We start from the raw sequence: 14,180 nt of genomic DNA on the forward strand, positions 1-14,180 counted from the left end.
TTTGGTTATTCATTCTAATTGAATTGATTATTCTTATCGATACTAGTATAGTAAGCATGAATGTAGAGAATGAGAAATAGCATTTTAACGATTAGAAAATTCGATATTAGACGCAATAAAAACTGGCTTGAAAGATATGCAGTAATTTAATTAAGTGTAGTCCCGAACAACCGAGGGTAGTACGGGATGTCATTTATTTGAAGGCCACACAAATTAATATATTGAATTATATAATATTAATATAGGATGACCACATAGATGTGATGTTTTTTCTAATTATAATATATAATATTATAAAGCGTTTTTCAGTAAGAGCGCTTCAACTTTTTTTTTGGATAAAACACAAACGGTTTGACTTTTTTACCTAATTTTTTTTTTTTTATTATCGAGTTTGAATATATACATTTAAGTATGAAAGTTGTACGAAGTCCAATCGTTGAACCCAATTTTCGACCACTCTTTTGCATAAATCGGCCGAAATTTCAGCAATTTCGCGTTCAATATTGGCTCTGAGCTCACAAATCGTCGCCGGCTTGTTACTGTAGACCAATGACTTCACATAACCCCTAAGAAAATAGTCTAGAGGCGTCAAATCACACGAGCGCGGCGGCCATTCGACCGGTCCATTTCTGGAAATAATGCGCTCATCGAACTTACTCTTCAACAAATCAATTGTAGCGTGTGCTGTGTGGCTTGTGACCCCGTCCTGTTGAAACCACATGTCATCTAAGTCCATACCATTCAATTGGGGCCAAAAATAATCGTTTATCATGTCGCGGTATCGATTTCCATTCAAAGTAACGTGGCGATCGTTCTCGTCAACGAAAAAATATGGGCCAATTAATGCCGGCGGCGTAAACCGCACCAAACAGTGATTTTTTCGGGATGCAACGGTGTTTTTTATAAAAATTCTCGCGCATGAATATTCATTACTATGAAGTTTTAAATAGTAGTAGCAATTAAAAAACGTTTGATGTGATTTACTTTATTACTTTTTTTATTGTAATGCTCTTGGTATACAATATTCTTCGTTTTTCCATGCGTTGTTGAATAAATGAACAATACCGATGGCTTACCAACTCTTAAGCATGAAACATAAAGTTGGCCATGAGAAAAACATGGGTATTCTAAATCAATACCACAAATTGATAAAGTTTGGCCTTGTGATTTATGAATAGTAATCGCGAATGCAAGGCGAACAGGAAATTGAAGACGTTTGAATTCAAATGGCATATCCGATGGTATCATTGGTATTCGCGGTATTAAAACGTCTTCACCAGAGTATTTTCCATTCAAAATTGTTGCTTCAATGACGTTATTCATGAATCCCTTAACTGTTAATCGAGTGCCATTACATAGTCGTGGTTGATTTATGTTTCTCAACATAATAATCGGTGCTCCTACTTTCAAGTTTAGCATGTGTGGCGGTAATCCAGGTAAATCAAAGGAATTCAAAAGTTCAGTGGGATAATTTACAATATCATCTTGATTTGTAACAGTGTCAACGGATCGATATGTTTGTTCTGGACTTGGTATGTTAGCCAAAATAGCCGCATTCATTTCATTCACATCTTTATTTTTGCCAGCCATGATGGCTCGTTCACTAAGCCAATCATGATTTTTGTAATTTTGAGGCAAATTTGGGAAAATACTTTGAATTAACTGTTCTTTCGTTTGACTTATTTGACAAAAGTTTGGTTGTAAAGTTATTAAGCCAGTTAGATTATCGACAGGAACTTTGCCATTTCCAATATCCAATAATTGCTGTGAAAATTCAGCAGCTAATGGATCATTTTGCATTAGAACACGTACATTTGTAGTTAGTTTGAGTGTTTGAACTTGTCTCCACAAATATGATAATTTCAAACATGCAGCCAATTCATGTGCTACAGTTGCTCGAGGAATAACAGGCAGTGTTTGTCTAAAATCACCTGCCAGCAGCACTAAGGCACGACCAAACATTTCATTTTTAGTACGTAAATCTCGTAATGTCCTATCAAGCGCTTCCAGTGACTTTTTATGTGCCATCGTGCACTCATCCCATACAATTACGTGTGCGAAAAAGCGGAGAAGGAGAAGAGAACCGTTCTATTCCCCCCCGCTTTAACCCAGCTATGTGTTCAGGTGCAAATGACTTTTTTGCGTGAAGTCTGATATGAAATAAGTTCTATTTACTCTTCTTAAATTTATATAAACTTTTCCAGGCGTAGTAAAAAAACTGACATATATTTGCTTCAACTGTATACCTGTGAGTACACAGGTAATACGTAAATATATGAATGATATAGGTAATATCTCATATTAGCATAACCTTTCTGCAAAAAAATTAAAGGAAACGATCACCAATCACGCCGGCAATGATACAATGAATTTTTCACTATAACTGACTTCAGATTAACGTTTTATATATAACATTTAAAAATTTTTTTAGAATTTTTCTTTCTAATTTTTAATAATAAGTGGTCTTCCTCTTCCTCTTCCTGTAGTTATTCCTTTTCCTTTTCCATCTCCAGCTCCATCTCCTTTCTTTATACCGGAAACGGGCAGTAAAAATTACTTCACTTAAAAGCTTTCATCAACAGCTTCCATCTGATACCCATATTGTACAAACACATCCAAGGGTACCTTGGTCCACCTTTTCGGCTATATCTCGAGACCCTGATCACTCAGAGATCTAAAAAATACTCTGTATTAAAGCACTCATTAGTAACTTTGATTTGATACCCACAATGTAAAAACACATCCTAGGGTTACACGGGTCCTCGTTTTGGCCTTCGGCAGCGCCACCTGGTGGCGAGTGGAATCAATAAGCATATTATACTAACCTCACCGTGGAGAAATATATATATATACCAAATTTCATAATAATCGGCCCAGACACACACGACCAAAATGTATTCAATTCTAATGAATGCTATGTGCGGTACAAAAAATACGTGCGGCAAATAGCAAAAACACACTCACTTAACCGACGCACCGCACACACACGCGTTATCGGATTTCAACCAAACTTCACAGAAACCTTTGCCAAAGCAACACCAACAATGTGTGAAACTTTCATTGTTTTCCTTACACGCGTTGCTGAGATTACCGGAGACAAATGCACACTTTTTTCGGCTTAATTTTTATATATACCTATAGATAGAAGATAGATATAGGCAATGAAATCCAGGAGTCAAAATATTAAATAAGGATTGCTACTTATCACGCATCATTTCGCACTTACGAGTATGTGCAATAACATTGATGTAATTTAGAAGTAAGACAAAAAGAGGAATAAATGTATCCCCTTTCTGGAAAGGTAGTAAAAAATTTAAAAAGGTCTTTGTAAACCAAATAATAACTGTATGTTTTTTATGAATGGTGCTTAAATATCATATTTTGAAATTAACCATTTCCTTGGATTTGTCACATATTAACAATGTAACAATTGCTGACACTTTCGTTACGTTAAAAAACAAAACGCGTTTTTTTTTGTTCAAAATTAGCTTTATTTATTTTATTTATTATTATTATTTTATTTTATTATTTATTATTATTTATTTTATTTATTATTAACATACAACCATAGGTTATTTTTACAATGATTGGCCTTAAGAATAGTTTACATAAAAGGATTAACAGTAAAAACAAAATTAAAATTACAGATAGTAGTAACGAAGTATAAGTTGGAGAAAGTATTAAAAGGAAAGTAAGGTAAAATTAGTAGTAGTAGGAGTAGGGATTAATAGGAAGAGATTTAAATAATGTGGAACCATTTGAGTACATTCAGCAATTTTCGGCAAGGTAGCGAAGCAATTTATTTTTGAAACACGAGCTTTCTTTTATACGTTTAATTTTGTAAGGTAAAGTATTCCAAAGACGGACAGAGAATACAAAGTATTGACGTTCAGTCACCAAATAACTGTATTTCATTGGGACTAAGTTTAACGAACGGCAGGACTTTGAAAGCATAAGTCGGCTCTTTGAGGTATCTGGGTTTCCGAGTGTTTATGATCTTTTGGAGTAAAACTAAACATTTAAACTTAAGCAAGTCGTAAAAGGATACGCAAGCAATTTTTTTCGCAAATACAGAAATATGGTCATAACGTTTTTTACAGTACACGTATCTTGCAATGTTGTTATACAAAACATTAAGCTTACTACGACACAAGGAGTATATAACTCACAACCATACAGTAACGTAATTTCCTTTATTCATAAACATAATGTCCATCAAGACAAACTCAATCATTCCAGCGCCGCTCTAACATTTAATACCACTTTTGTAGAACGATTTATGGGATAAAAGAACGATAAAAATGCGAAAGTCAAAACAAAGCAGAATGGGTAAAACAATATTGCCTGCTAACTATTGTAGCAAAAGTTTTAATTTCTATGCTTTGGAAGACTTTTTCTTTAGAATTTGATTTTAAGTAAAAAGTAGCTTTTCCAAGAGGACATCACGGACTTATTAAGTAACTCAAGATGGCCAGCGCGGGGTGAAAATTAGACATCTTATAATAGGTTCACATACCTATAACTAGATTATTTAATTTTCCGAACTTAACTCCCAATACGTAATTAAAAAAATTCTCTCCCGAAATCCGGGATTATAACATAATCTTAGATTATAACGCTGTGTTTTCTGAGTTATCGACAGTTGTTATTACAAATGTAAGGAGAAACGTCAAAGTAAAAACTAAATAAAATTGACGCCGGCAATAAAAAGAGATTTGTAGACTTAATTCTAGTAAAATTTTTGTTAGATATTATTGATTATGTATTCATATTACAGACAGAAGCGTGCGCCCATAGACGCTTTGGCCTGTTATTGCTTATTATAAAATGTAATATTGACTTTCGCATACGTAATGCAGCCATAATTTGTTTGATACGTCGTTTGCGGATTTCATCCAACTGTTTATTACTAGCAGAAAATTGAACGATGAAATGAACTATTATTTTTTTTTGCCTTCTTATCATATCGTTAATAATAATTAAACAAACCAAAAACATTAGAATATTCCACCAGACCAATTTCTATGAAGAAAACGCTCCAAAACAGTCATTCCAGCTGATTGTTAATTTTGCAGATAAACTGCCATATGAGAACGGCAGATTAATTTTTGTGAGTTTATTGCTAATCACTGCATAAATGAATTTACTGCACACCTTTAATTATTGCTTCATGACGTCGATATACACGAGCTGTGATGATTTCATATCTCACACCGTTGTTGTTTTATTGAAATCGTTCTTATCTGGTCACCTTTTATAATATTAAATGAAGCAACCTTTTATGGGCGCCGTAGCCGAATGGGTTGGTGCGTGACTACATTCGGAATTCACAGAGAGAACGTAGGTTCGAATCTCGGTGAAACACCAAAAAAAAACATTTTTCAATAGCGGCCGACCGGCGGCAGGTAATGGCAAACCTCCGAGTGTATTTCTGCCATGAAAAAGATCCCCATAAAATATCTACCGTTCGGAGTTGGCTTGAAACTGTAGGTCCCTCCATTTGTGGAACAACATCAAGGCGCACATCAGAAATAGGAGGAGGAGCTCGTCCAAACACCCAAAGAGGGTATACGCGCCAATTATATATATGTACATAATATATATATATATGAGTTGCCAATTTGTTTAACGGTTTTTACAGCATAACTATATCCAGTCTGTGCGGTTAAAGAACCTTATTAGGTTGTTAACGTCTAAGCCAGATAGTTGTTCGAGATTCTCGAACAGCGGTTGGCCCAGGGTTAACATTCTGTCCTTCCATAGGGCAGGGCATTCACAGAGGAAATGGAAGATTGTCTCCTTTTTCTCCGGTTGTTTACAACTATGACAGTATGTATTGTGAGGGATACCCATTTTGGCTGCTTGTTCTCCGATAGACCAAAAGCCAGTTATGACTGCCGTTAGTCTCCAGGCGGCCCGTCGTGTTATTCTTATTAATGCCGACGATTGCTTGAGGTTGTAGGTGGGCCATAACGTTCTGCTAATTTTGCATTTCGCCTGGACTTTCCACCTACAGTCAGCGATTCGGAGGTATTTTTGGGAAATTGTGCTCTTGACTGCACCTAATGGTGTGAGTACCGATTCTGCAAGAGCGTTATTCATGGCAGATCCCCCTCTTGCCAGTTCATCTGCTTTTTCGTTACCTTCAATGTTCCGATGTCCCGGGACCCAGATTAAGGCAACTTTATGGTTTTCACTCAAGAGGGTGAGGCTATTCCTACTTTGTTCCACCACTTTGGAGGTTGTTGTGGCCGAACACAGTGCCTGGATTGCAGCTTGGTTATCCGAGAGAATAGCGATATTACCCTTAAAAGAGAAATCTGCGATTAGTAGCCTACAAGCTTCCCCAATCGCCAGTACTTCCGCCTGGAAGACACTGCTGGTATTAGGGAGACGCACAGATTTCTCAATTTTAAGTCTGTGAGAATATATACCAGCTCCAACACCGCAGGCCATTTTACTTCCATCCGTATAGACTGTAGTGTCGAAGTTGTTTAGAGAGAATCCCTTATTCCATTCTTCCTTAGTTGGAAAGAGAGTGGCAAAATTCCTATTGAAAGTTACCGTCGGGACGATGTAGTCAGTTCTCACCGAGATTAACTGAGTTTGTCGCAATAATAGACTAGCATGACCATAAGTTTTTTCCCTCCAGCGACCCGCTTCGTTTAACCTAAATGCACTCATGGTTGCCGTCTTAATATGTAGGTCTATTGGAATAACGTGTGTCAGTGCATTGAGAGCCTCTCTAGGACATGATCTGATTGCTCCCACCGTTATTGCACATGCTGATCTTTGTATTCTGCCGAGTAGTTTGGTATTGTACTCTCTCCCTAGAGCCTTCCACCAAACTACCGAACCATACGATAGAATAGGTCGTATAACCGTCTTATACAGCCATAATGTATGCTTAGGATGAAGACCCCATCTTCTTCCAAGCATACGTTTACAGGCATATAAAGCAATTTCTGCCTTCCTTACCCGTTCTTCAACATTTAATTTCCAGCTTAGTTTGGAGTCCAGAATAACCCCTAAGTACTTTGCGCTGGGTGATAGTGAGAGAGTTTGTCCGTTAATATTTGGTAGGGTAAAAGGTGGTACCTTATATCTGGTGGTGAAAAGCATAAGCTCTGTTTTACGTGGGTTTAAACCTAGGCCACAGCCTGTGGCCCAAGAGTTAAGCTCGCCTAATGCCCTTTGGATGATCCCACTGATCGTATTAGGACACAGTCCTGACGCCATTAACACCACATCATCAGCGTACGCCACCGCTTTTACCCCACCTCTATTAAGTTTTATTGAGAGTTTGCTAATAACGCATAACCAGAGAAGTGGAGACAGTACTCCCCCCTGTGGGGTGCCTCTGTGGACCTTCTTGGTTATACTGATATTACCCAAATTAGCTTTGATGATCCTGGTTTCTAGCATAGAGATGACCCAATTACTGATGCAATTGTCCACCTCTAAGTCTATCAACGCCCGTTGGATCGCATCTGTACTAACATTGTTAAAGGCGCCTTCTATATCCAAGAATGCCGCCATGGTAGAATGTTTGTTCTCTAGAGAGCCCTCTATTGTTCGGATTACCTCGTGAAGCGCTGTCTCCGTAGATTTGCCTTTAAGGTACGCATGTTGTGCAGTAGATATACCAGAGCTCTCCAAAGAGCTTCTAAGATATATATCCAAAAGTCTTTCAAAGGTTTTTAACAGGAAAGACGAAAGGCTGATTGGCCTATAGTCCTTCGCTGATTCATATCCCCTCCTGCCTATTTTTGGAATGAAGACGACCTTCACTAGTTTCCAACTATCTGGAATATGACCTAGGTTTAAACACGCTTTAAAAATTTCCTCTAGCCATGGTAGGATACAGTCCAAGGTTTCCTGTAACATCTTTGGATGATCCCATCTGGCCCCGGAGATTTAAAAGGTGAAAAAGATTTGATAGCCCATGCAAGTTTCTCCTTTGTAATTATTTCTTTTGCAAGGTGCTGTGGATTATATTGGCTCCGCCTGATACTTCCCCTCCCACTTTCGTGGACGCTGCACCCCGGGAAATGCGTGTTTAGCAGAAGTTCTAGCGATTCCTCTGTCGTAGCTGTCCAAGTACCATCAGGCTTCTTGACCCAAGAAGCCATTGAATGATCTTTGGACAGAACACGGCTAAGCCTGGCAGAATCCCTGGTGGATTCGATTGACGAACAGAATTCGCTCCAGCGTATTTGCGTACTTTCTCATTATTTTATTTATTTATAAAAACCCATTTGAATTTAAATTCATTACTAAGTATCAATTTTCCTATTACAAATTTAAGTGAAAGTAAATACGTTTCGTAATTTAATTGTGTGCTGATATACGAAAATGTACACGGCGAAAGAGAAAGAGCAAATCAGGTAGCCTACTGCTACCACCTTTAACAGTTTCGCCTTACTCAAAAACTATGTACATATTTTCCCCTTTTTCGAAAATTTAAATAATTCATAAGTTTTTTGGGTATATTTTGTGGGATCAATAACAAACACTAAAATATATTATATAATATTAGCATTTAATATATACAAAGAGCTATGCGCAGTTATTATCAACGAGGTCATTAAAAAGAGTGAAATAAATTGCGAATCTTTTGCCAAAGCTGTCTTAGCTTTCTATTTTCTACTCGCTTCGATCGTTGCTCAGCACGTTTTTCCTTGAATGTAGTCCAGTCTCTTCTGTTACTTTCCTTTAAAGGCCCCCATTTGGAATTCACTCTGACGGATGATCGAATTGACTGAAATTTTTTATTATACTCGTATATTAAACATTCAATGCATATTTTTGAAAATACGAGTATGTGGGTACGGTTTTCTAAAACTTACCTTCCATACACCTCCATTTCTATGTGACCCGATATGCCATATAGCCCAAAGAGGAAATTGAGCAATGCCGATTGTAAAAAGTATCCAACCTGCAACTAATTTTAGAAAAACGTTAAACTCATAAGTAGAAGTTTTTATATTTATTTTGCGATCAAACTTATGTATATAATACCATTTGCAGCATCGGGATATAGCTTTCCGCTATATGTCAAAGACTCAATTGATGACATAGAGTATACGAAAATTATTATCATTAAAACTGGTGTGAAGAATCCCCAGCATGAACGCCAATAAATGGAGACTTCTCGATTTGTCATAAATTGGACATCATCGCAGAAATTATTTATCCCTGAAAAATAAATATTAAAAAATATATATTTTGAAACTCATTATAGTCCGATTCTTGGTTGGGTGTATCTGTTGAGAACAAGTATGTATGTATATGTATGTGTGTATATCTAGACTCCCATTCCTAGTGTAATATTAATAATTGTGAACTATTCATAGAAAGCTGGAGCAAAACATTCTATTTTTATTATACACGATCAAGGGAAAACTTTGATCTCCACATTTGGTTTACATTATTTGCCTAGATTGCATTGTATTTTTTAACTAATCTGCACGAGATCTCATTTCATATGCCATAATTATATTAAGTTACCTAATAGTTGGAAAATAAAATGATCAGCAGTAAGGAGGTCCGTGATGTGTCAGAGATACAATTTATGGTCAGACATTGGGTGGCTTTCCGTTTGAACAAAATTGAGAGATAATAAAATCGAAAAGGTATAAATGGGATGCTGTCTACTAAGCCAACCATGGAAGTTATTTGAATGAACTAGTGCTTCATGTTTAATGATAAGGTTTACTCTTAACAATAAAAAAAAATATTGAAAAATAAACATGATCTTTTATTTTTAGCCGGTATTTGGAAGAAATAGTTGATAGAAGACAACTGTTTATAAAGATAAATTGTTAATCATTAATAACTAATTCGGTCGGCCTTAGTATCAACTACTACAGAATCCGACTAGCCTTTGAGTATTTTTCCATTCTTTCATTTATCTAGAAGATGATGAATCCCCTCTATTTGCAGTCACAAAGCTTTTTGTTTGATTTTTTTTGTCGAAGTCTAACTTCATTTACTTAAGAACCAGTATTAGCACCTTTAATATTTCCAACCTTAAAATCAATCGGGAATCCCACTTTATGTTATAACTATATATAAGATTGTCAAAAAAGTCTTACGGTATTTCCGCAAGCTTGTCTTTGCAAGCGCGTAGTTCTAGTTGTATTCGTCGCATCGGTTCACGCTAGAGCTTTTTGGAAAGCTCTTTTCACGTGCTAACACGTGTTTGATTAATTGTTGTTTGTTTTTAGTCGTTCGTGAGTTATAGCGTCGCAAACATGGAGCAAAATAAAGAGAAAATACGGCATATTTTACAGTACTACTACGATAAAGGCAAAAATGCATCTCATGCTGCCAATAAAATTTGTGCAGTTTATGGATCCGATACAGTTTCCATTTCCACCGCACAACGATGGTTTCAACGTTTTCGTTCTGGTGCAGAGGTTATGGAAGATGCGCCACGGTCCGGAAGGCCTGTCGTCAAAAATTGCGATAAAATCGTTGAATTGATCGAAAGAGACCGGCATAGTAGCAGCCGTAGCATCAGCCAAGAGCTGGGCATGAGTAGTCAAATCGTTATAAACCATTTGAAGAAGCTTGGATTCAAAAAGAAGCTCGATGTATGGGTGCCACACGACTTGACGCAAGAAAACATTTTTGCCCGTATGGATGCATGCGAATCGCTTCTGAATCGCAACAAGATCGACCCGTTTTTGAAGCGGATGGTGACTGGCGATGAAAAGTGGGTCACTTACGACAACGTGAAGCGCAAACGGTCGTGCTCGAAAAGCGGTGAAGCTGCCCAGACGGTGGCCAAGCCTGGATTGAGGGCCAGGAAGGTTCTTCTGTGTGTTTGGTGGGATTGGCAGGGAATCATCCACTACGAGCTGCTCCCCTATGGCCAAACGCTCAATTCGGACCTGTACTGCCAACAACTGGCCGCTTGAATGCAGGACTCATGCAGAAGAGGCCATCTTTGATCAACAGAGGCCGAATTGTCTTCCATCAGGACAACGCCAGGCCACACACATCTTTGGTGACGCGCCAGAAGCTCCGGGAGCTCGGATGGGAGGTTCTTTTGCATCCACCGTATAGTCCAGATCTCGCACCAAGTGATTACCATCTATTTCTGTCCATGGCGAACGAGCTTGGTAGTCGGAAGTTGTCCACAAGAGAGTCCTGTGAAAATTGGCCTATGTTTTTCTTAATCTTGGTGTTTCACCGAGGTTCGAACCGACGTTCTCTCTGTGAATTCCGAATGGTAGTCACGCACCAACCTATTCGGCTACGGCGGCCGCCGTATATTATACTATGCAGGTAATTCAAAACTCTTGTTTAAGTCCACAGGTGGCAACATGCAATGAAGCGACCCTGCGAGTGCTCGAAAGAAAGATTTTGCGAAAGATATCTTTGTGAGTTGATGACGGCAAGTATTCGCAATAAACTTAGAGCACCGCAAAAGGAACCAATTAATGTAACCAGTTAGGTAAGGTCATACGAATAGATAACGTGGTGTACATTTCTATGGCATTTGAGTTTATGTTACGAAAATGAACCGAATTTATGTTTTATGCTATTTCACTTGGGTTTTCTGACTATCGCTGCTTAGTTAGGGGAAGAAGAAATAAGTTGCACTCTTTACTGAACTCTGTCAAAATTACTGAAACGATTGCTGTGACAATTAAGAACAATAATAATAATCTTTAAGCAGGAAAGGTAATTTTTATACAATTTCACCCTACCACTGGAGCATAGAATATCCTTAAATGATTTTTTAACTAGTGAATTAGCACAATAGAAATCGTATGTTGTAACAGGTGACGTTTTTGCCTTTCGAACTTTCCCTCTCAAATTTGTCAACATTTGAATTGACTTCTTCCTTACAAATCGAAATCAACTTACCATATATCCATGAAATGCTGATTGTTTCCAGAATGGCAAGGCCAAAAATAACAAAAGTTCCTCCATAGAAATCTACCAAATTCAAAATCCATTGGCCACCCTGAAAACGTGAAACCATATAAATCAATATTTTGAGTAATGCACATTGTATGGTATATACGACCGGTGTAACATATATTATGCTTGCTAAAAATCCAAAAATTGATGAAAGCAGAGCAACTTTCCAGTACCGCAACGATTTAAATTGATCACATATTATAGTAACAATGGTGCATTGTAGAGCGACTATGGAGCCAACTCCTAAAACAAACAGCATGAAGAAGAAGAGTACAGCAAAAAGCTGGGGAACTGCTCTAAACTTTGCAATGGCATCCGGATATGATATGAAGGCAAGCCCAGTACCGCTTTTTATAACTTCTTTGATGTCTGTGATTTGGAGATTATGCGCCAAGTTACCCAGTATACCAAAAATGGATACACCAGCCAGAAGACTTGTGAGAGTATCTAAGGAAGTAACTATCATAGCATCCCTTAAAAAATAAGATAGATTATTCATATACTCATAGATATACTTTATCATAAATTCCCGATAAGTACCTATAAATGCAGTGATCGAAACGGTTGTATGAGGAAAACATAACTATTGGACCAAGGCCCACAGCCAGAGAGAAAAAGCATTGCACCACAGCCTCTTTCCATACCTTTAAAAGAAAATCTTAATAGTTAGTTTACATATTAACCACACTGGCAAGAGCATTTTGTGTCGATAGCACAGAGCTTGCCGTGTTTTTATGTTAAACGGTCGACCCGCAATTAACTTATAATCATTAGAATATCTATTAGACGGAGAGCTGGCTACATGAAAATGCCCGTATCAGGTACATGGCTAATTCATTTTTAAAATAATAGTATTAGTGTAGACGAATATAAAAATGAATGTCTGCCATTGCAAAACTGGGGCGCAAAGGGGGGATACGCAGTGAAAGGGGTGAATTTTGGGTGGGAAAAAATTCATGAGGTACAGGGATTCTATGTACGGGAAAAGTTTGGTTAGATATTTGAGAAAGTGTAAAAACATTGGCAGACATTTTGCGAGGGGCTAACTCGCCGGCAGACTGCGCTGAAGATTGCAAAAATTAATTAAAAAAAAAATCATAAGGTACATGAATTCCAATTATTGTATTTTAAAGTTTAAACATTCCAAAAGCCATTTACAAAATGGCAGACAAAAAAGTGAGGGCTAAGGCCGCGGCAGACGACGTTAAAAAGTGCGCTACACATCAACATTTTTAGTCACATTCTTGATATTTAAGTGCAGAAGAATTATTATCGATATTTATGAAATATATGAATGAAATTCATTATTTTATAACTTTTATTTTTAGGGAATTTTTTAAACAATTTGTTTTTTTTTCAACGTTAATATTATGGTTGTTTATAATTAATTTATTAATTCCATTCTTTCAAAATAAAAAAGTGCTACTCAATTTTGATAACTGTTATCAATATGAAGCTGTGAATGAAAGCATATTATTTTCAAAAAATTATAAGTTTACTCTCGATTTACATGAAGAGGCGGATTCAAATATAGTATATCATGCGTGCAATATCGAGTCAACAGCGAACATTCTAATAAAATGCTCAGATACGGATATTTTAATTATTATGCTGGCTAATATGATTCACGTACAACACAATAGCAAAGTTTATATTCAAACAGGGGTTTGGAATAAGCAACGAATAATTGACGTATCGACGTTGCATGAAAAGTTAGGCGAGATAATGTGTCAATCTCTGCCAGGATTTCATGCTTTAACTGGCTGCGATTTTAATCCCGCATTATTTCACAAGGGAAAGCAACGTCCTTTACAGATTTTAAAGAAAAATGAAGACTTACAAATAGCATTCGATCAAATTGGACATGAAGACTGTGACGAAACCGCTGTTTTCCCGATTCTTGAAAAGTTTATCTGTAATTTGTACAACTTTCCGTTGTTGGGCTCCGTAAATGATGCAGGATTCGCCTTATTTTTAAAAACCTATAAGGTCAACGATTTGGAGGAACCTTTCCAGAAAAAAAAATTGCAGAATTTTGACTCATCCACTTTGCCTCCTAGCCAGGCTGAATTAACGCAGCATTTATTGAGGACCAAATATATTGCTACAATACGGAAAAATGCTCATAAGAAAATTCCATCATATTTCCGACCAGAAACTTGCGGATGGATATTAGTAGAGGGAAAGTATACATTTAAATGGTTCGATGGACCACAGCTCCCTAGTACAATACAAGATATTAT

General features: G+C 37.1%; 1 protein-coding gene across 1 annotated transcript in view; it reads right to left on the reverse strand.

Annotated features, from left to right (window-relative positions):
* Window positions 1–8,523: 8,523 nt before the first annotated feature.
* Window positions 8,524–14,180, reverse strand: part of LOC129238554 (sodium-dependent nutrient amino acid transporter 1-like) — a 48,202-nt gene continuing 42,545 nt past the window's right edge. The window contains exons 6-11 of the mRNA XM_054873612.1: window positions 12,478–12,581; window positions 12,044–12,410; window positions 11,881–11,980; window positions 9,022–9,198; window positions 8,850–8,944; window positions 8,524–8,761 (exon numbers count right to left, since the gene is read on the reverse strand). Coding sequence (XP_054729587.1) covers window positions 8,588–8,761; window positions 8,850–8,944; window positions 9,022–9,198; window positions 11,881–11,980; window positions 12,044–12,410; window positions 12,478–12,581 — 1,017 coding nt within the window. The 3' untranslated portion in view covers window positions 8,524–8,587. The remainder of the gene's footprint in view (window positions 8,762–8,849; window positions 8,945–9,021; window positions 9,199–11,880; window positions 11,981–12,043; window positions 12,411–12,477; window positions 12,582–14,180) is intronic.

Source organism: Anastrepha obliqua, chromosome 2, assembly GCF_027943255.1.
Source record: "Anastrepha obliqua isolate idAnaObli1 chromosome 2, idAnaObli1_1.0, whole genome shotgun sequence".
NCBI lineage: Eukaryota > Metazoa > Arthropoda > Insecta > Diptera > Tephritidae > Anastrepha > Anastrepha obliqua.